This window comes from Lathamus discolor, chromosome 1, assembly GCF_037157495.1.
Source record: "Lathamus discolor isolate bLatDis1 chromosome 1, bLatDis1.hap1, whole genome shotgun sequence".
Taxonomy (NCBI): domain Eukaryota; kingdom Metazoa; phylum Chordata; class Aves; order Psittaciformes; family Psittacidae; genus Lathamus; species Lathamus discolor.
Window position 1 is genome coordinate 92,718,855 of NC_088884.1, and position 21,782 is coordinate 92,740,636.

Genomic DNA, 21,782 nt, shown 5'->3' on the forward strand with positions numbered 1-21,782 from the left:
TTTGATTAATATTTCATCACAGGCTTGTTAGGAAAAATATAAAGGAAAGACTAAATCTTGCGGCTGATCTTAAGATACAAGAACAAGTCCACTTTGTAAAGCATTCATCATTGTCTTTTGTTTTTATTCTTTTGCTCATTTAATTAGTTTCATTCCCCCTTGTACATTTCAACTTATTCTAAAATCACTGTTATGCTTATGATATTTTCTACAGGAAAAATCCAGGGCCATGTAATTAATATTACCAAAACACAAGTGAGGATAAATTAAGTATGCCTTCAAACTCCTAATACCAGCTATTTCCTGACTTTTGAGACATTGACTGTTGATATGGGTTTAATTGAATCCATCTGGATAACATGTATTCCCTTGTACATAGAGATGCTATGTGCTATGCTAACTCTAACTATGTCTCCAGGGAAAATATATTACTAAAGTTATTTAATAATCAATCAGACTCTAATCACAATTTTTGTATTCCAGCCTCTTAAGAATTTATGCTTTTCAGTGTTTACCAAGTAGTTATATAATTTTTACATAGAAAGTCTCAGTTGAAAAAAAATGTATACAGAACCAAGCCCTTCATTTCTCACCATTCTAGTTAATAATTCTGTCTTCCTGCTTTATTTTTGCATTGCCCAAAATCTGTCAGTTTGGATGAAGGCTTTCAAGAGCACATATATGGTTTACAGTATACAACTCATTTTCAAAATCTGCCTAGATGTCTTTTAATTTCAGAGTACAATTTGCATTTGCGATTTAAAATGACAGCTCCTATTTTTAGATCTCCAGTGTGTTTTGAATCACTTTAACCTCACTATCTCAGAATATTATTTTTCCCTTGTTTTTTCTCTCTTCACCTTAAATCATAGAAGGCTGCTATTTCTTTGAATTCATTAGTCTAGCCTCTCCACATAGCCATGTGCACTCTTAACATTAAGTGCATACTTGATTATCCTGGTGCTATACCTCACTGAAAGTAGGCATAGATGGTGAAGTGGAACAGAAGATCAATAGAACATCTATCTGTGTTGTTAGTAAAGTACCTCATGTACTATGCATATCTGCTGTACGTCAAGCAGCACTGTAAAAGACAAAAAATAATCCTCCAGTTGTCTCAAATACACATTAATCACTTTGCTTTAAATAGTAATTTTCACTTGTCACAAAACCAGCCAATACTGATGCTAGGCATACAGCTTAGAAACAGAGAAAGATGGATGCATGTTATAAACACTAACACTTTTTCACACTATAAACTCACTCTGTTTCCTTTTCTTACTGAAAGATTCATTCTCCAACTTAATAACTATACATCGTATCCCATAATGGTTCTTCTTCCAGCTAGCTCTTTTATCTCCTCATCATATCTTCTCCCAGGTTTCTTCCTGTAAGGCAGCAAGCTGAATCTCATGCAGAATAATTTTGCCCATAACTGCAACAGTATTTCAGAACCATTTTGAAAGTCCCTTGAAACAGCCAAATAATCTTGTCTTTTTCCTAAAAAGAGCAGCATGCAAAGTTATTTGGTGAAATCAGGATCAGCGTGGAAAACAGATGCTGTGTCTGGAGTTGACCTTTTTGGTGAATAAATTACAAACAAGACAACCATTCTCCCAAGGCTTGTGCATTACTCTGCTGGAAGTATAAGTCCCTGGGTGTTGAGGTTTTGCACAGCAGAAATGAGAAGGCAACGTTATTCTCTGCCTCAAGGCAAAGTGATCATCTCCTCTGGGATGATTTTTACAGGCTGGCAGAGGGAAGACATCATGTGCTTAAATCAGGAAAGAACCAAGGAGGAAGGAACATTATTTTTAGTCTAAAAAGCTTCCAAATGTTTGGTAGAAGAAAGCATATGTGAGGTGACTACACTGGAGCTAAATGCCAGATGATTTCTAGACAAAACCCTTTTTATTCTTCATTAATTGTAAATGTACTTTTAGAGACAGAATTTAATAGAAACAAACTGTTCTTTGGGAAAGTTCAGTAAAACAACAGATACAATGGGCTTGATCTCAAACAGCAAAGAATACATATATTTTCTTTTTTTCTTAACTGCCAGCTTGGGTTTTCATTCTGCTTTGTACATGTCTGCTTACTTGTTTGGTTCTGCTTTTTGAATTCTCCTAGTTTAGCTTGTACCTGAATTCTCCAAAGGCACTCCAGAAGATCCTGAAAAAGTGGCTCCTAAAGTCTCTTACTCTAAATGACAAAAGGCTCTTCATGATTTCTCTTTCCAATCCATAGCACCATGTGAGCATGATTTCGATCTCAGACTATTTTCCCTTTCTTCCCAAAGATTTGAGATCATGGCAAGAATCAGCCTAAATTATATGTTACGTCTGCCTGTTTAGAATCATGCTGGTTGTACCTTTAACTTCATTGCTTTAAAGGACCTTGGGAAAATACAAAAAAAAATTCTAAATCTTGCAATTTGAGCATTTAATACATCTGCATACATGAATTATAAAGAAGTATGACACCTCGCATGTTTCGTATGATTTCTTTCTCTCTCCCATGAACCTCTGATACACAGGTGTGAACTCCAGAAATTCATAATGAAGAGAAAAGCAGGCTGGCTTTGCCATAAGAAAATACCATAGGCAGACTTAACATCTGCCTCAGCAAAATAGGCCTGGATGTGCTCTTTGTATCCTCCTCCAGAATTGTTCTCCCAGTTTAGCACCTTCCATAGTTCACTTCCTAGGTTTGCTATCTGTAGCCTCGTTGGCAGGTGTGCGCAGCATTTGACACTTCAGCTGATGTTGCAAAATGCTTCAAGGAGCTGATGCCATCTAAATTCACAAACATTGTAAGAATGTAAAAAGGTAACACTTTTCAAAACAAATCTTTTTGTACCTTGTTACGTACACCTGAAATCTCACAGGGCTTTACCTAACACATTAGATAGCATTTGCTAAGTTTAGAGGGCCAGTTGATTCTCAGTAAGAAATTTGATTTGGAGATTTTCAGCAGATCAAATACCTGTCTCTTTCATGTCCAGACTTCAAGCAGACAGATTTTCAGAAGCTCATTACAGATGGAAGCATTTATTCCGCTGAAAACAAATGAGGTTTAAGATCCAAAATCAGTTTGAAGGTCACTGCCCACGTTTATCACCTCTTAAAGGCCTTCCCAGAATCCATTAAAAGGCAGCTTTTCTAGATGTTTTCCGAGGCGAATACAATAAATGAACACTCAGTACAAGTTGGCACTTCCAGATGACTTATAATATTTAAATCATTTCAGCAAATTTCCCTTTTCCTGCCCAAGGCAAAACAGTAGAATGGAATTAGGATGAACAATGTAAGCATACATGGAAAAGATAGATAAAAATGTTTTTTGTGAGATTTTACTAAGAAACAAACATTTAACTTTACTTATAAGTGAGGAAATTACTGAAGACTGCTATTAATCATCTCCTCCTAGTAAGATTGCTTTCCTGAAGTACTGCCTCAGGAGCACAAAGCCCACGGACAAAACACTAGAAGTACGAAAGAACTGCTGTAAATAGAGTGTTCAAATGAATATCCAAACTGCACTTGATAACTCAATTTGAAAGATCACTTATATCCTGTAAATATATACGTTTTCAAGTGTAATGGAGATGTCTTTTCAAATAAGGGCTGTGCATATAAAACAATAATAGCAAAGCATAACACTCTAATATCCTATGCCAAGTCAAAGCTAACAAGTTATGAAGAGACTGAAACTTCTTACTCTCCATCCCACAAGCCCACAGGAATAAGACGCATTCAGTTTACTTTGTTAAGAAATGTTATTAACCTGATCAATCTTACTGCTGCCTGTTCTTTCCTTGGCTTTATCCATTTTTGTAAATGAATTATAATCTTCAGAGACAGCATGTTATAAAGGCATGTGAAAGTAGTACTGCTACAATAAATCTCTAAGAGAAATTTTGCTGTGAAAAAGCCCTTAGTAGGACATGAAAGACAGGCAGCTTCTCAGATGCTGCACCAAGCTTGAATTTTTAAACCAGATGAAATAGTCTAAAAAATGAATTAGATGAGAAGTAGCAAGGTCAGACATAAACAGATGCAGAAAGGTGGTTATTAAGTCTCCTTTAATAATTTGCAAAGAATAACTTGATTCTGTTATTCTGTTATTGACTTTTGAGGCACTTCACATTCATTAATTTAGCAATCTCGCAACTGTTACTGAAAGCAACAAATATGCCTCTATACATCCTATAGCATCAGCCAGACAATTTGTACTGAAGGTCTCACTAAGCTAGTTTGCCCTCAGTGGAAAGCTGGTTCTCTCCATAAGGGAACACAGCTGTGTTTTTATGAATATCCTTTTATCATCTCATGGGCTACAATTTAAGACATTAACAAGAAAAAGAAGACCCCTGAGCCAGATCCTGCTGTCTCTTGTGCTGCTGTTTGTCATATTTTGCACTTGGGTAGCTCAACAGCTGCAGCAGCTTTCACATCTCGTCCCTTCTCACCACAGAGTAAACAGCTTCAAGTCTCTTGCAAAAATTCTGCATAAAGGAATGAATGAAGCAGCTCCTGCAAAGGCAGTACTTCCCTCTTGAACAGGAAGGCTGAGAGAAACAATCTTCACTAGGTGACATATGATTGGGATATAACACTACTTAGACTCCAGGCACTTTTGTAAGGCGGTGCAATTATATATTGTCCCAGTCTGTAAGCCTTATGCTATTGCAATAGAGCAGTCTTGAGCCTATTGATTAGATACTTATTTATATTTTAAAAGTACTTTACTATAAAAAGTAATTTTAAAAATAATCCTATTTCTCTGTGGGGGAAAAATTCTATTTAATATATTTTAACTTAAGCGAAACAACGAATTTGAGCAAAATTAAGTAATATGCCTAATAAAATAATAAAATGCAATTTAAAGCTACTGTAAGCTGTATAAAATATGGAATAAGAGCTTGCATTTTTTATTGGACTTCATTAATCTTGTTAATGATGTCTTGAATATCACTAGGCATTATTAAAAGTTATCCTAGTGGCTTCATTATTATACGCTTTAGCAACCTCTTTCAACAGCTATGTTCAACTGACAGTATTTCTCCAGTCCATTCTCTGCAACATTGAAGGGAATACTGCAGCAGATGTGATTTGTGGCTGGAAATTATTTAAACGGTTTAACATTGTTCTGAACTGAACATGAATATTTACCTCCCCCCCCATATGGATAAGGGAATATATGAATACTCCCCTTATCCATACAGGGATAGAATAAGTTACCTATGTATATTAGCTGTCAACTTTGGTTTTTGTATCTTGCTGTCATGAGTTTGGCTGCAATTTCAGTTTAGATGTAAAACATCACAGTGATTCATACATATATAACAAGAGAATTTCTGTCCCAAGTCAAGTTTAAACACACACCATATTTCCCTAAGGGTTTCCAGCAATGCAGAAGGACTCTTCAATTAGCTCCTTTCCAAAGAGTTTTGATTTCATGCTCTGCCTTGGCCTGACTGTGGCTTTGTGCCTTCCCTACTGAAACTACCTTACAGCCTTCAAAATGGATCTGCATGTGTACCTTCAACACAAAGCCAAAGGATGCCACTTGGGATAAATTAATATCCCTTCTGTGATAAAGCTTTCTGACATTCTAACCCACACCAGCTTACACTACTCCAAAGAAAGTATGCCCATTTTCCACAAAACTACACTGAAATAGATGCCTATCTACTGTGTTTGTGCATTTTGTGCAGAGAGTGCTAAAGTACGTGATGTGCTGTAACATAAAAAGAAGGAGCACATTATAATCCACATTCTCCTGTATTATCAACACATTGAATATAATCCAACACAATAAATACAAGCTTGAAAGAAACAATGTTTACAATACAAACACAAATCCTAGATGGAGGGCTGTATAATGTAGTCAGCATTCCAGATTAATGTAAACTGCTCCAAAAACAAGACAGGCAAAATAAATTTAATTTTAAATGGAGAAAAAGCTGACATAGGATTACTGGCGTTTAATGTTTTTGTTATCCAACATGTCATACACATATTTGTTTCTTTTGAATAAAGTTTAGTGGCTGAATAGTGGAAGTGAACGTACCTGTACGTTTATAATTCCTTGTTTAAATGAAACATGGATATATTTAGGGACAACCTGAATACACTTAAACATGAATTAGGGTTCATTAGTACACATTAAAATTAATTATTTCAAGCCTTATTTCTAAATGAAATAGAAGTAGTAGGCAGTATCATTAAATACTATTACCAACTCACAATTTTAGGAGAAGCAAAAACGAATGGGAGAACAGTTTTCCCCTAAAAAAAGGCAGAATTTGTAATAAAGACAACCACAAACTCCTTCAGATAAAATGTCATTGCAGGAAATACACTGTTAACTGTATCATAATGTATTTAACTCCAGCAATAGTTGGATAAATAGCTCTGCTAGTTTACATAAAAATAAATTAAAAAAACCACCCTCACAAAAATGAAAAAACAAACAAAAAAACCCCAATAACACCACCCCCCCAAAAAAAAAAAAAACAACAAACCCCCAAGAAACAGTGTATTTATTACAACTGTAAGTTATATACCATAAAATGTGATTATTTTATTAAGCAAGGCATTGGTCTCTATAGCTTTGTCATACCAAATATGAAGTACCATTTTATGTAAAGTCTTTTGATTTCTCTAATTTCTCCAAGCTGTTCCTGTTCCCTTAATTGGGCAAAATCTTCACTTGCCCCAGGTGTTTCTAACCAAAAATGAAACAAGAAAACAGCTCAATCTAATTTATCTCACAAACCATTTATCGTTCATACTCTCATTTATCATGTTCATAGGGCAGCCAAGAATTAAATAACTAAAGATGGAAATTAATAATTAAAACATCAAAGTAGATTTCATAGCAAATCAGATTCTATTTTACCTCAGATCTTTCTAACTCACTACTGCATTTTAAGTGGGGCTTTTTCTCATTGTTGTTTTTTCTTATAAAAGTCAAGAATCCTGACAAAAGTTGTAGTCAGTGATATACTTGCTCAAGGTATTCAGTGGAAAGTATGCCATGACAATTTATCTGTAGGTGACTCAACCAGTGGAAATAAACAACACTCATTTATTTTAGAAATACAGGAATAAATCAAATGTTTGCAAGAGTAGCCTAAATATGCTGGAAACAAGAAAAAGCTGCACACTTGTTGTAATTGTTTGCAAGGAAGGATTCACATTTCATTAAAATACTAAATTTCATGTGCTTGAGATTAATCCTATTACTCTTTGGCTGGAATCTTGATGCTGCTCCCATTTAGTGTACAGCACATTAAATAATATTTTTATATGGTTCATAAAGCAGATGAAATATCTTCTATATATGTTGCATAGTCTCTTGTATGTTTGTCACAGTATAGGACAGGGAAGCTGCTGGCTTTGAAGTAAAAGCATTTTCCAGCTGGTAAGTAGCTGCAGGCTGCAGTGTGTGCAAGCTTTCCCCTTCACATGGGACCACTAGTAGGAATAATCACAGTGTTCTAACAGATTAACTCATTTGGTTTACATTATTACACTTAATGAGCACTGTATAAAAAAAAAAAAAAAAAAAAAAGTTTATTGATTTAAACTTTGGTACTTCAGGTGTCATGATTAATGTCCTTCAGAGAACACAAAAATGATAGCAGTTCTGCTCCCTTCGTTGCTTGCTTGTACAAGCCAGGCTGCATTATGGTTTAGCAATACTGTGTCATGGTTTAAGCCCAGCCAGTAGGTGAGCACCATGTAGCTGCTCACTCACTCCCTCACGCCCCTTTTTCCCCCTGCTCCTGGTGGGATGGGGAGGATAATTGGAAGAATGTAAACTCCATGGGTTGATGTGAGAACAGTCCAATAACTAAAATTTAATACAAAAGTAGTAATACTACCACTAATATTAATAATGAGAAGGGAAATCACAAGGGGAGAGAAAATAAAACTAAAAAGGGAAAAGGAAAAGAAAGCAATAAACACAAATGATGCACAATACAATTGCTCACCACCTACTGTGTGTCTGGAGGGTCCAGCAGATCTCATCATCTCACCTGAGAGTCTTCAAGTAACCACAGTCTTCCCCTCTATACCATATTAAATAACACCACTAAGAAAAAAAGCTCCTAAAAGTATTTTGCTACTCCTGAAAAACAGGTTTCCTGGAATTTTATCTTCCTTACAGATTAAAGGAAATCACTGAAGCTTATCATATAAAGTTCTGTCATTTCCATTTGGAAAATGGAAATGCTGTGAGATAGATACAGAGATACATTATTTGCTAGATTTGGTATTAACTCCCTCGTACCTTGTATCATACACGATACACTGTTATTTATTATTACTATAACGAATACATTTGGAATACTTACTGTGTTAAGAAAGGATGACAAAAAGAAGTTCCCCAGACTGAATGCCTTCTTGTAGTTCTTCTGACTGGCAGACCAACTGATCTTTGGGGAATACAACACATGTGATAAGGTCCTGGGTTTGTCAGGGGAACACCTGTGAGACAGCAGCAGTAAGAATTCACATGCACGTAATATGTGATGTGATAACAATGCATAAAGATCTCATAGGGCATGCTTCTCAAGCAAAAATTGAAAAAAAAAAAAAAAGAATCTAGAATACATTCATGTAGTCCTACTTAGATAGGTGACAAATGAGAAATCCCTAGATCTAGTTACCATGAAAACATTAAGGATAAAACCTTAACTACGCTTTGTGGGTTTTAAGTGAGGGTATTCTTCTGTGCTGGTGACTTGGTCGGACTTTGACCCAGGCCTGTACAGCTGAACATGATGTGGACATCATCACAGAAGAGCACAGAGCCATGGCATGCCCCATGTCAGCTTGAATGCCATGATCCTGAAATATAGATCCTGCGCAGAACTCTACCAATGCTTGTTTTTCTGCAGTTTTTGTTCAACACTTACTGACGCAGCATTTTGGCCACAGAGAGCTGTAAGTGGTATTGGTTCCAAATCAGAACTTTACATCATCTGAAATGTCAAAATTTGAGATTGTTTCTTTAGGAAAATGTAATTTCTCTTTTACATTACTCAGTAGCATGTTGGTAATAGTACAAAACCAGACCACAGCTTGCTTGTTTCAACAGGACATGGTATTATATTTAAAGTATTATTTTTGTTTCCTATATTATTAAGGAAAGTGCTGCTGTTATAAAACATCAATGAAGAAGAGCTCTGACACACAAACAATCACACCTATGTAGAAGAAAATGGCATCACTCCCTATGAAATATTTTCCAGTTTTCAAATACTTTATGCAGAATTTCCACTGAAGCAGATTTTAATGCCACAAATTAAGAAAACAAGGAAACATCCACATAAACCAACAAAATATTCCTAACCAAAAAAATAATTGGCAAGAAACTCTGCCCAGCTGTGAAACAAACACTGAGGGTAAGGCCAGCCTTCCCCTCCAATTCTAATTACAGACTCAGAAGACATCCCTTTCTTCTCTGCTGTGTTTGTGCTAATGCTCAGGAGTATTCCACAGAGAGATGCATTGTTCCCAAATGCTCATTTGCAAAGGCCAAGTAAGGACTGGAAAGTGATAAAAACTATGCTGCCACTAGAATCATGAAAATTGTGGCATTATTTCAGATTACAATAATAGGTGTCGTGGTTTTTAACAGAATACAACACCTCAACACCAGCCGACCAATAACTCACCCCACTCCCCCCAGCCAAGCACCGACCGATCCCTCCTCCAACCCTGCAGTCCCAACTCTTCCGGGTCCCTCCAAGTTACATCCTGGGCATGACGTGCTGTGGTATGGAATACCTCTTTGGCTAGTTTGGGTCAGGTGTCCTGTCTGCTTCCTCCCAGCTTCCCCTCCTCCCTGGCAGAGCATGAGGCTCAGAAAGTCCTTGGCCAGACCAAACATTCGAGCAGCAACTGAAAACATCGGCGTTATCAGCACTGTTCCAAGGCCAAAAGATCAAAAACACAGCACTGTACTAGCTCCTAAGAAGGAGAAAAATGACTGCTGCTGCTCAACCCAGGACATTATCCACCCCTTATTCCATACCATTCACGTCATGCTCAGATCCTACATCTTCAATATGCCATCACTCTTACATATATATATACATCTACATATACACAGAGAAAAACATCATTTCTTAGTGCATGGACCTATAAAGCTGCTGAGTCCATTCGGTCCATGATGTCAGGCTCCATCTCTTGTTACAGTCTCTCAGAGCAGGAGTGGCTGTGTGCAGTGTACACACTCATGAATAACCTGGGCAATAGTGTCCATTGCTAAGTCGACCCCTCGATCATGAGTCCATCTCTATGTTGCATCTCTGCCCTGATGGCCTGAAGTGTCATGGGCCCACCAGGCTCAAAATAATTCACTGTCCCCTTCAGCAGTTTCTGCAGCTTGTTGCTGGGGACTCCATAGAGCTGCCTTCCATCTCCGATGCTTCCAAAGCACTGGAGGGGTCCAGTGGACTAGATACTGGCTCATACTGTCCCACACACCCTGCCACTCATGACTGTCCAGCCTTAGGGAAGATCTTTTGGTCCTCCCATATTGTTGTCTAACCCCAGACAAGACCCAAACCTGACTCTGCTTAACTTCTGAGATCAGACAAAATGGCGGTGGGTAGAACACACTCTGTGTGTGTGCCATCATGCTGATCCCCATCACAATCAGCAGGCAGGTCCCAAGGGTACCCAGAGGCCATTCAAACCCTTCAGAACTCTCCAATGATGCTGCTGTGCTTGTCCCCGGGGCTGGTGCAGCTGCTGTGCTTGCCGGCTCTCCCACCACCAGCTTCTCTCTTCCCGGGTGAAGCTCTTCCTCCTCTGCCGTGCTGCGAAATGCTGTGTGCACTCCTGCATCCTCCTGGGGCTCGGCGGGCGGCTGCCGGGGGATGCTCTCGGCCGCCGCGGGGCTGGGCTCGGCCGCGGGGCTCGGCTCCTCCGCGGGGCTCGGCTCCTCGGCCGCCTCCTCCCGCTGCTCAGCAGCCGCCTCCTTCCCGGCCTCCGGTCCCGCTCCCGCCGCCGCCTGGTCCCCGGGGCCGCTCTCCCCGGCCGCTTCGGCCGCCGCTGGCTCCCGGGGCCGCTCCCCCTCGGCTCCCCGCGGCCTCACAAAGACGGAGGCGAGGACAAGGGCCAGGGCGGTGAAGAGCAGCGGGACGGCCAGGAACAAGTCCACGGGCACATCCATCTCTCCCTGCTGCCGGAGCCCGTCCGTATTACAAGCCACTGCCATAAAGTACAGTGAAACAAAAACCTTAGCCCAAGCCCCACACTTGATAAACACTAACACAGGGAATACCGGCTCTAAGTAATGTACTACATTCTGAAGCTCTGAGAGCAAGAGAAACAACTTTGAGAGCCAATAAATCAGCACTGTGCCGACTATTAATCTGATCATCTCCGTCATTATCTCAACCCTTCAAGCCCCACGTTGGGCGCCAAAAAAAAACTGTCGTGGTTTTTAACAGAATACAACACCTCAACACCAGCCGACCAATAACTCACCCCACTCCCCCCAGCCAAGCACCGACCGATCCCTCCTCCAACCCTGCAGTCCCAACTCTTCCGGGTCCCTCCAAGTTACATCCTGGGCATGACGTGCTGTGGTATGGAATACCTCTTTGGCTAGTTTGGGTCAGGTGTCCTGTCTGCTTCCTCCCAGCTTCCCCTCCTCCCTGGCAGAGCATGAGGCTCAGAAAGTCCTTGGCCAGACCAAACATTCGAGCAGCAACTGAAAACATCGGCGTTATCAGCACTGTTCCAAGGCCAAAAGATCAAAAACACAGCACTGTACTAGCTCCTAAGAAGGAGAAAAATGACTGCTGCTGCTCAACCCAGGACATAGGGAAAAATGCTGCAGGAGTTGAAAATAGTAATAAATGATTATTGAAAGAATCAGATGCACATATGACAGTATCAGCCAAAAAAAAAGTCACTTAAATCAAGGAGTATTTCTAGTACTGTCATACTCTGAGGTTTAAGTACCAAGCTAATTTGGGAAACATATCTGGAGCTCTGAAAATTAAAATTTATATCCATTCTGAGAACCAAAGCAGACATTTTTATTAGGAGTTTATTGCGCTGACGATCTCATGTTGGTGACAGTGGTGACTTGTTTTCTTACAGCTCTGTATACTAAGCAACAACAGCAACAACAATGTAATTTATTTCTATAAATAATATAATTCTTGAGCTCATGAAGTTTAAATCAGAGGAGTTTATAGTCTCAAGTACCTTTTCCCGCAGTCTTGACAGATGCCAAATGGGACACAACTTTCAGGTCATACATCTGGACTGGAAGTCTAATATTAGTCACTGAAGGTCCAGCTCAACTGATTCACAGTACACAAGCACAAGAGGTCTCCTTGCAAAGAACAGAAAGAGCTAGTCAGACACTGACTGGTTTGGTGTTCAGGAAGGAAATAAGTATGAACTGCATGCTACGGACAGATCATATCCTTCTGGTAACGTAAATCAGGATGGAATGTTTATAACAAGCCTATTACATCAGCTGAGCATTAAAAAAATAAATAACAAAAAAATTTTGAGAAAGATTATTGACAATGGTGTCAATGAAGGGAAAGGAAATGAAATCTGCATTTTGTAGTCATTTCCACAGAATTTACTGTTTTCAAATGGTTCTTCCACATACTAGCCCAGAAATTATTCCATACAAGTGCTATTTCTCTAGCATTTTAGCATTAGGCAAGATGACACAAGTCACATTAAATTTTCTTCAAGGTGCTTTTACAATCAAACTTTCATTTTGACCATATCCATACAGATCTGTGAATTACAGAATATCCCCAAAAGCTTAGCTTCTGATAGCCACCTAATAAATAACTTGCAAAGAAAAAATAAAAAATAAAAAAGAAGTGAGAGCACTTTTGCAGTATGAAGTGCTTTTGCACAGATTGTGATTGTTGAAATACTTAACTTGGGTAATGTGGCCAGTAACACAAGTGTGAATGGGAAGGATGTCTACTAAACAGGAATATTAATCATGCACTACAATCCCAGTTTTTGCCAGGTAAACAATTCCTGTTACTAAGATGTGCAAAACATTCTTGCATTCACAATATAGCTGCTTTAATTTTCTTTCCAGCATCTGGAAGCTGAACCCACTTTCATTCACAGAGTATTTTTATTGTTACATATTCATTAAAGTCAAGGGACTTATTCTTCTTTTAACTAGTAAAAAGGAGAGCAGCTGGTTCACTTGTGTTCTAGAAAGTAGTTCTCAATAACTAAAATAGCATCCCTGAGCATGAATTCTTTATTATTCCTTTAATATCTTTAGCAATTACATAAAAATGTTAGCATTTGCAATCAAAATACAAGGATTGTCTTCATACTGTTGTACCTATGTAAAGAGAATAGGTTCAGTCTTTCACTCTGTCCAGTCTTTTTTTCTGTTCTGTATAAATTTTGTTCTATTGATGGAGTAAATAGGGTAAGAAAACTCCCTCATATATACTATTCTGTTTTATCAGGATCAGCACCAAGGTGCATGATAAAAAGAGAACCAGGCTTCAGGATTCTCTGCAGCTACAGGTAAAAATACTTTACCACTTCCTGCCTCAAATAAATTCAAACAAATGCTAGATTCTTTACTAGACAATTTAACTTACGGTTTTTCACACCGTAGGGACAGCTAAGGCCCACCTGGAATGATGTGCCCTTTCCCCAAATGAACTCTTTTCTTATCAACTGTAGGAAAAAGAAAAATCATATATAAAAAGGAACCAGGCAGAAATCTGCACTGCAATCCCCAGATGTGATCTTATTTCACTGAAGGGAAAGCCATGGAAGTTTATCAGCTGTTTTGAACCATCAATCACTCTGAGATTATTCTACTCATGTTCTGTAATCTCTTCTTACTAATGCTCACATCCTATTTATTGCCTTAATAAAAAAAGTATTAACTTCACTTCAGAGCATATATTACTGCAATTCCATGAAAACTGCAAATGTGAAGGAAAAAAATACTCCTTTGATCCAACACACAGATTTTGGAGCATCTCATCACATACATGAATTTTTTGTGAAAACTGCAGTATTGCTCTGAAATAAATAACATTGTAACCACACTGCAATATGAACTATATGAAAACTGAAAGACTCACTGTATCTAATTCTGTGTTGAGGATCATCTGCTCCACCAGTGACGGCTCATTGTCATGTTTCAGTTACAAACTCCTACCACCTTCTACCTAGGTAGGACCAGAAAAACACTTGGCTTTCCCAGCCAAACCACCACATTGTCATTCACCTTAAATCCTCAGAGGGGATGGCAGCTGCAGCCTCACTGAAAGCAAATGACTGTAGTTCACCTCTGCACTCAATATAATGCTCGCCTCAATATAATGCTAAGGCAGTGCAATGGCATTCAGCAGAAAGTCGTGGCTGTTAGGCATACAGCTCTTTAAGCTTTTGCACAGTAACCCCCTCTGTTCTAACACGATTAAGACATTGCCGTTTTTTGCAAGCACCGCCCAGCAAGTTAACTTCTACTTCAGTTTCACCTTCTGAAATATTCCCTCCAATTCAGGAGAATGTCTTTGGAAAGGCCTGTTGTTCTACATGACTCTCAACTGGAACAGATTTAGATAGCTCACTGCTGAAATTAAAATTCAGTGGTCCAACAGAAAACCACAATGTCTCTGAGGCAGCAGAGAAAACTGAAAAAATTGGTTTATATAACCATTTTTAGGCATCTTTTCACATATATGGAGGCTTCATAACAGCCTGTGTTGTTCCTTCAGAAATGCTGGTTTATTTACCAAGATAAAGGTTTCCTAGATGAAGAGTAAACAGAAACACAGGCATAATCCCTAATACTGAGAGTACTGAGATACTTTATACAAGTTAATACTTCTTGTAAATCTCATTTAAAAGACTCTTTTTTGAATCATTTACTTGTGATACCAAAAAATAAATAAATAGTAGATATTCCATGCATGCTGCTGAAGCAAGATCATGGCCCGAATCTGTTTTTGTAAGAGTATCCACAGTGGTTCTTTCATCAAGAACCATTTGAAAACAACACCCCAAACTAAACTGCCTACAAGTTTTCCAGAAGCCTCATTTTTTCACCTTTACTAAACATTCATCTAGAAATAATTCAATACTTTCCATATCATATAAAAGATGCCTTTTTTTGATAAATACATGAATCAATAAAAAATAGAAAAAGATAAGTCTTTGAATTGCAACTTAGATAGCCTATAAAAATATAGACAAGATTTGCACTGCTACATTACAATCAAACCATGCTGATCCATAAATTTTATAATCAATATACATCTACCAGAGCTTTTTTCCCCTAGCTTATTCTATTAGTGATCCAATATATGAAGTAATTTACATTAATAACCATAATATTATATAGATTATTTATTTTATAGTGAAAGCAGAGAAATAGAAAAACCTTGATAGAAACGGACATAAAAGTGTTTCTAAAGAATCAGATTTAAATAGCTGTAACACAGTTTAATTGTACGTATTTGTTAATACAAATCTAATGACTTCAGTAGAACCAGTAGGGAAACGATAAAGGAAACAAAGGACAAGATTTTTAAAAAAGTAAAACCAGAATTATCTAACAGTCTAAGGTTTAATTTAGCCAAAGAACATCTGTTTTCACATGTCCGTCTGATGAGATCTAATGTGAAGGCTTGTATCAGTTAGCTCTGAAGTTGTATTTCAGTAGATAAGAAGACCTGTATACAGATTTTGATAGGGATAATAGATATCCTAGTGATAGAGGGTCCCTTGGGCCCCTTGTATCCACTATTCTTAACTTGTTTCTTTCCACTTGACTTCTATTTAGCCGTACTGTGTTGTCTATTCTTTGTTGAATAACTCACCACACTTTTCCTTTATATTCTATTTTCAGAACACTAAATGTTCCATCTTTCATCTGCTTTCTCCACAACACAGACAGGACATTTAATTCTTTCCTGTATATTGTGATACACAGCACAACAAATCTGAGGATTTTACAAGGAATCTCAATCGTTATTTATTGTTTTGCTCAGTCAAAGATGATGCATCCAGAAATTAACCTAAAGGCAATCAGATCACTTTTGGCTATTAAATACATTTTTACTGCTACACTCTTAGTATATCTGAAACTTACCATGAATGTGGCTACACAAACAAGTTACTTCAAGTTGGACTAAAATGACAGACTTTTAATGCAGAAGCTGTTCACCACGATACAGCCATTCCCGTTCTCCACAGCATGTGAAAAACAGTTTTGTTATCTACAGACTGTGCTACCTTACTAGACGCAACAGTGTTACCACAGGCAGCCACAAAAAGGCTAACTAGTCTGTTCTATATCCATAGCCAGCCAAAATAACTTCTCTGAACAGCCCTATAACAAGAAGCAAGTCCTTTGGCAGAGTATCAGATTATTTCACAAAGTACATCTTTCAGGATTCCCAACGCAGAAAACCTGTTATGGATGTGTACTACAGATTTTTATGGGCATATAATGTCATATGTAACTGACCATCTTTGTGCAGCAAGTATGATTGATCATAAAGTTGAGATGCGTTGGCAAATTTGTACTGACTATTCATTAGAGAAGGCATGATCACAGCTGGATCTTGGCATTCAGGAGTACGGCAAACAGAGCAGGCAAACAGAGCGGGACGAGGCAGTTGCGTGGGCAGGCGAGCCGGATGGGGAGCACCCGTCGTATGACCAGGGCCCGCCCTGGGAGCTCTGCTCTGGCTGCCCCGGCGGTGGCCAGCGTAGGCACCCAGACAGAGCTGATGACAGGGGAGGCGGCAGTGCAGAGCTCGGAGTGTAGAGGGTGCCTGCACTGGTCTTGTGAGGGAAAGGAGCACGACGGGCAGGGCTGCGCTCGGTGCTCCCTGGTGGAGGTCCTCCTGCAGCAGGTGGTTGAGCTGCGGAATGCTATTAGCGGGCTGCAAGATGTCAGGGTAGCTGAGAGGAGGCGGGGCTACTAGCTCCAGACACATACTGTGCAGGGGCCTCAAGCTTCCCCTCCAGCTTATGAAGGAAAGAAGGAGGCCACCAACCCGGGAAATTGGGAATTGGTGACAAAGAAAAATAACAAAAGAAGGAGAAAAAGGACAATTAAAAGCAAGGAGCTTCCTCCTAAATCTGTTGTCCCCACACAGAACCGCTTTGCTGTCCTGCAGGAGACTAACGAGGAAACGCACTTGCACCACAAACAGCCGGATTATGCACGGGTAAAGATCGCTACTGGCGCTACAAAGAAAAAGCGGCGGGTTGTAGTAATAGGGGACTCTACTTTGAAAGGGACGGAAGCACTCGTCTGTCGGCCTGACCCTGTCTCGAGGGAGGTGTGCTGCCTACCAGGGGCACAGATCAGGGATGTTACAGAGAGGCTACCTGCTCTAGTAAGTTCCACGGACTATTACCCGCTCCTGGTGATCCATGTGGGTGCTAGGGATATAGGTAGTAGTAGACTGGGGACCATAAAGAAAGACTACAGAGCCCTGGGAGAGGTGGTTAGGGGCTCCGGTGCTCAGATAGTCTTTTCGTCAATTCTCCAGGACACAGGGGAGGACCAAGAAAAAGCTAGGAGGATTGGCCAGGTCAATAGATGGTTAAAAGGGTGGTGTCATAGTCAGGGGTTTGGGTGTCTTGAACATAAGACTGAAGTTAGTAGGCCAGATCTACTGGGGGCTGGTGGAGCTGCTCTGGTAAAGAAGGGGAAGAACAGTTTTGGTAGGAGGCTAGCCAGACTGGTCAAGGAGGCTTTAAACTAAATGTGTTGCGGGGGGGGGGGGGGGGGGGGCATCATTCCATCTCATCACACCGAGCCAGTTGCCAGCACCTATAATAAATGCTCAGAACAATGTAGAGATATTCCAGCTGCTCCAGCCAATGAGCTGGCTTCATTTGGAGCTCGGCTTAGATGCCTCTATACAAATGCCTGCAGCATGGGGAACAAACAAGAGGAATTAGAGATGTGTGCACATCTGCGGGGCTATGATATAATAGGCTCACAGAAACATGGTGGGATGGCTCCTATGACTGGAGGGCTGGAATTGAAGGTTACAGGCACTTTAGAAAGGACAGGCCTGGCAGGCGGGGAGGGGGAGTTGCCCTTTATGTTAGGGATAGGCTGGAGAGTATGGAACTCTGTCTGGGGGCAGGTGAGCAATTTACAGAGAGTTTGTGGGTGAGGGTTAAAAGGAAAACAGCTGTGGGAGACATTACTGTGGGGATCTGTTACAGGCCGCCTGATCAAGGAGAACCTGTGGATGAAGCACTCTACAGACAGATAGGAAAAGCCTCACGCTCTCAGGCCCTTGTTCTCATGGGGGATTTCAACCACCCTGACATCTGTTGGAACGATGGCACTGCACGGCACAAGCAATCCAGGAAGTTCCTCAATTGTGTGGAAGACAACTTCCTTCTGCAAGTAATAGAGGAGCCGACAAGGAGAGGTGCCATGCTTGACCTTGTGCTCACCAACAGGGAAGGGCTTGTTGAGAATGTGGTACTCCAGGGCAGCCTTGGATGCAGCAATCACGAGATGGTCGAATTTGAGATCCCCAGGACAGTGAGAAGAGCGTGTAGCAAGCTCACTGCCCTGGACTCCAAGAGAGCAGACTTTGACCTCTTCAGGAGCCTGCTTAGATCCATGGGATATAGCCCTGGAGGGCAGGGGGAGCCAAGACTCTTGGTTGATATTCAAGGATCACCAGCTACAAGCTCAGGAGTGTTGCATCCCAACTAGAAGGAAGTGCAGCAGGAGGGCCAGGAGACCTCCTTGGATGGATAAGGAGCTGCTGAAGAAAATTCAAAGGAAAAAAGAGGCTTATAAAAAATGGAAGCAAGGACAGGCGGCCTGGGAAGAAATACAGGGATGTTGTCCGGGAAGCTAGGGACCAGGTTAGGAAGGCTAAGGCCCAGTTAGAATTAAACCTAGCCAGGGATGTTATGGATAACAGGAAGGGATTCTACAGGTACGTAGCAAACAAAAAACAGAGTAGGGACAAAATAGGCCCCCTGAGGAAGCTCTCGGGAGAGCTGGCTACACAGGATTTGGAGAAGGCTGAGGTTCTGAATGACTTCTTCGCCTCGGTCTTCACTGGCAAAGGCTCTGACTGCACCACCCAGTTCTTAGAATGTAGATGCAGGGGCTGTGAGAATGAAGACCTTGGGCCCACTGTAGGAGAGGATCTGGTTTGAGACCATCTTCAAAATCTGAACGCACACAAGTCCGTGGGACCTGATGGAATCCATCCGTGGGTCCTGAAGGAGCTGGCAAATGAAGTTGCTAAGCCACTGGCCATCATATTTGAAAAATCATGGCAGTCAGGTGAAGTTCCCGACGACTGGGAAAAGGGAAATATAACCCCCATTTTCAAGAAAGGGAAAATGGAAGACCTGGGGAATTACAGACCAGTCAGGATCACCTCTGTGCCTGATAAAATCTTGGAGCACATTCTCCTGGATGCCATGCTAAGGCACCTGAAAAAAAAACAAGGTGATTGGTGACAGCCAGCATGGCTTCACTAAGGGGAAATCCTGCCTGACTAATTTGGTGGCCTTCTTTACAAGGGTAAAGCAGTTGACATCATCTACCTGGACCTGTGCAAAGCGTTTGACACTGTCCCACACGACATCCTTCTCTCTAAATTGGAGAGATATCAATTTGATGGATGGACCACTCGGTGGATAAAGAACTGGCTGGACGGCCGCACACAAAGAGTTGTGGTCAATGGCTCGATGTCCGGCTGGAGACCGGTAATGAGTGGTGTCCCTCAGGGATCGGTATTGGGACCAGTCTTGTTTAACATCTTCATCGCTGACATGGACAGTGGGATTGAGTGTGCCCTCAGCAAGTTTGCTGATGACACCAAGCTGTGTGGTCCGGTTGATATGCTGGAGGGAAGGGATGCCATCCAGAGGGACCTTGACACGCTTGTGAGGTGGGCTGATACCAGCCTTATGAAGTTCAACCATGCCGAGTGCAAGGTCCTACACCTGGGTCGGAGCAATCCCAGGCACAGCTACAGACTGGGCAAAGAAGAGATTCAGGGCGGCCCTGCAGAGAAGGACTTGGGGGTGCTGGTCGATGAGAAAATGAACATGGGCAGGCAGTATGCGCTCGCAGCCCAGAAAGCCAACTGTATCCTGGGCTGCATCCAAAGGAGTGTGACCAACAGGCCGAAGGAGGTGATCCTGCCCCTCTACTCTGCTCTTGTGAGACCTCACCCGGAGTATTGTGTGCAGTTCTGGTGTCCTCAACATAAAAAGGACATCAACTGCTGGAACAAGTCCAGAGGAGGGCCACGAGGATGATCAGGGGACTGGAGCACCTCCCATATAAAGACAGGCTGAGGAAGTTGGGTCTGTTCAGCCTGGAGAAGAGAAGGCTGCATGGGGACCTAATAGCAGCCTTCCAGTACCTGAAGGGGGCCTGTAGGGATGCTGGGGAGGGACTCTTCGTCAGGGACTGTAGTGACAGGACAAGGGGTAACGGGTTCAAACTTAGACAGGGGAAGTTTAAATTCGATATAAGGAGGAAATTCTTTCCTGTTAGGGTGGTGAGACACTGGAATGGGTTGCCCAGGGAGGTTGTGAGTGCTCCATCCCTGTCGGTGTTCAAGGCCAGGTTGGATGAAGCCTTGTGTGGGATGGTTTAGTGTGAGGTGTCCCTATCCATGGCAGGGGGGTTGGAACTAGATGATCTTGAGGTTCTTTCCAACCCTAACTATTCTATGATTCCTGCTGACCACAGTAATAAAAACATTCAGACTCACTGATCAGCAAAAACAATCCATTCACATGAGTACATACACACACAAATGTCTTTGTTAGGAATCAGACAAACTGGTGGGTTCTTGGCAATGTGGCATTGACATTTATTTAATTGCACCCATTATATGTCTAACATTTCTCAGACCTTCAACTCTGGCCTACCCAGAACTCTTCATGAATAATGAATTATTTCCACTAGTGAACTTCAAAAAAACCAAACCCAAGCCAACACAACACAAATAATGAGTATGTTCCTTTACTACATACCATAATACAAATTTGCAGGTCAATAACCCTGCCTCCCACTACAGCATATAATGCCATTGAGACACACAAGGGTGCTAATGCAGAAGCACACAAGAATGCCATCATTCTATGCTACTTCACTAAGCAGGACAGATAAAAAATAAAGCATTGAATTCATAGCAAAATAATTTCAATTCACCTACCTGCAGCTACACATTAATCGGTCTCTAACTTAGTTATCATACCAAAATAATTTCCTGGAACAAACTCTAAGCTTTTTGACTGCTGAACAAATTGATCAAGGAAATAACTTTCGGTATTTTTAAACATCTAATTGATCCTGTGGCTCTGTGGTTTATATGCAATACAACAGTATTTAGAATCATCATGACCAGTGTGCAGATCCTTTTACATGCCTTTCCTATCTGCATAAACATCTCATCTGCCTTTTCACCCGCTCCAGCTTTTTACAACATTTTTCCTACTTTTCCCCAAATTAGCCCAGAGCTAGACAGGCTCCACAGACAGTGTGTTTCCACAAATGCAGTATTCTTCTTCAGTTATTCCTCTGCCACGACTATTACTGTACTGACAGTTTTTCACCACAATGCATCTAAGTAGCTATGGTTAGTTATTGCCCTTTCCAGCTTTACACATAGAATGAAGCATCACTTTATGGAAACATAATGCTGCTTATTATTATTAATTACAATAATTGGTTGTTCAGATACATACACAATTTTTCTT

At 40.8% G+C, this 21,782-nt stretch overlaps 1 protein-coding gene across 19 annotated transcripts in view; it reads right to left on the reverse strand.

Annotated features, from left to right (window-relative positions):
• LOC136017796 (uncharacterized) overlaps positions 1 to 11,846 on the reverse strand; it is a 47,366-nt gene extending 35,520 nt beyond the window's left edge. For 14 of the 19 annotated variants that reach the window (XM_065686525.1, XM_065686488.1, XM_065686480.1 and 11 more), the window contains exons 1-2: positions 9,695 to 11,846; positions 8,369 to 8,501 (exon numbers count right to left, since the gene is read on the reverse strand). In XM_065686525.1, the coding sequence (XP_065542597.1) occupies positions 10,369 to 11,418 (1,050 nt within the window). In that variant the 5' untranslated portion in view covers positions 11,419 to 11,846 and the 3' untranslated portion in view covers positions 8,369 to 8,501; positions 9,695 to 10,368. Of the gene's footprint in view, positions 1 to 2,041; positions 2,796 to 3,034; positions 3,265 to 8,012; positions 8,502 to 9,694 lie in introns of those variants that run through there. The other 5 variants (XM_065686471.1, XM_065686556.1, XM_065686496.1 and 2 more) reach the window with 4 other exon arrangements.
• Between the last annotated feature and the right edge of the window lie 9,936 nt (positions 11,847 to 21,782).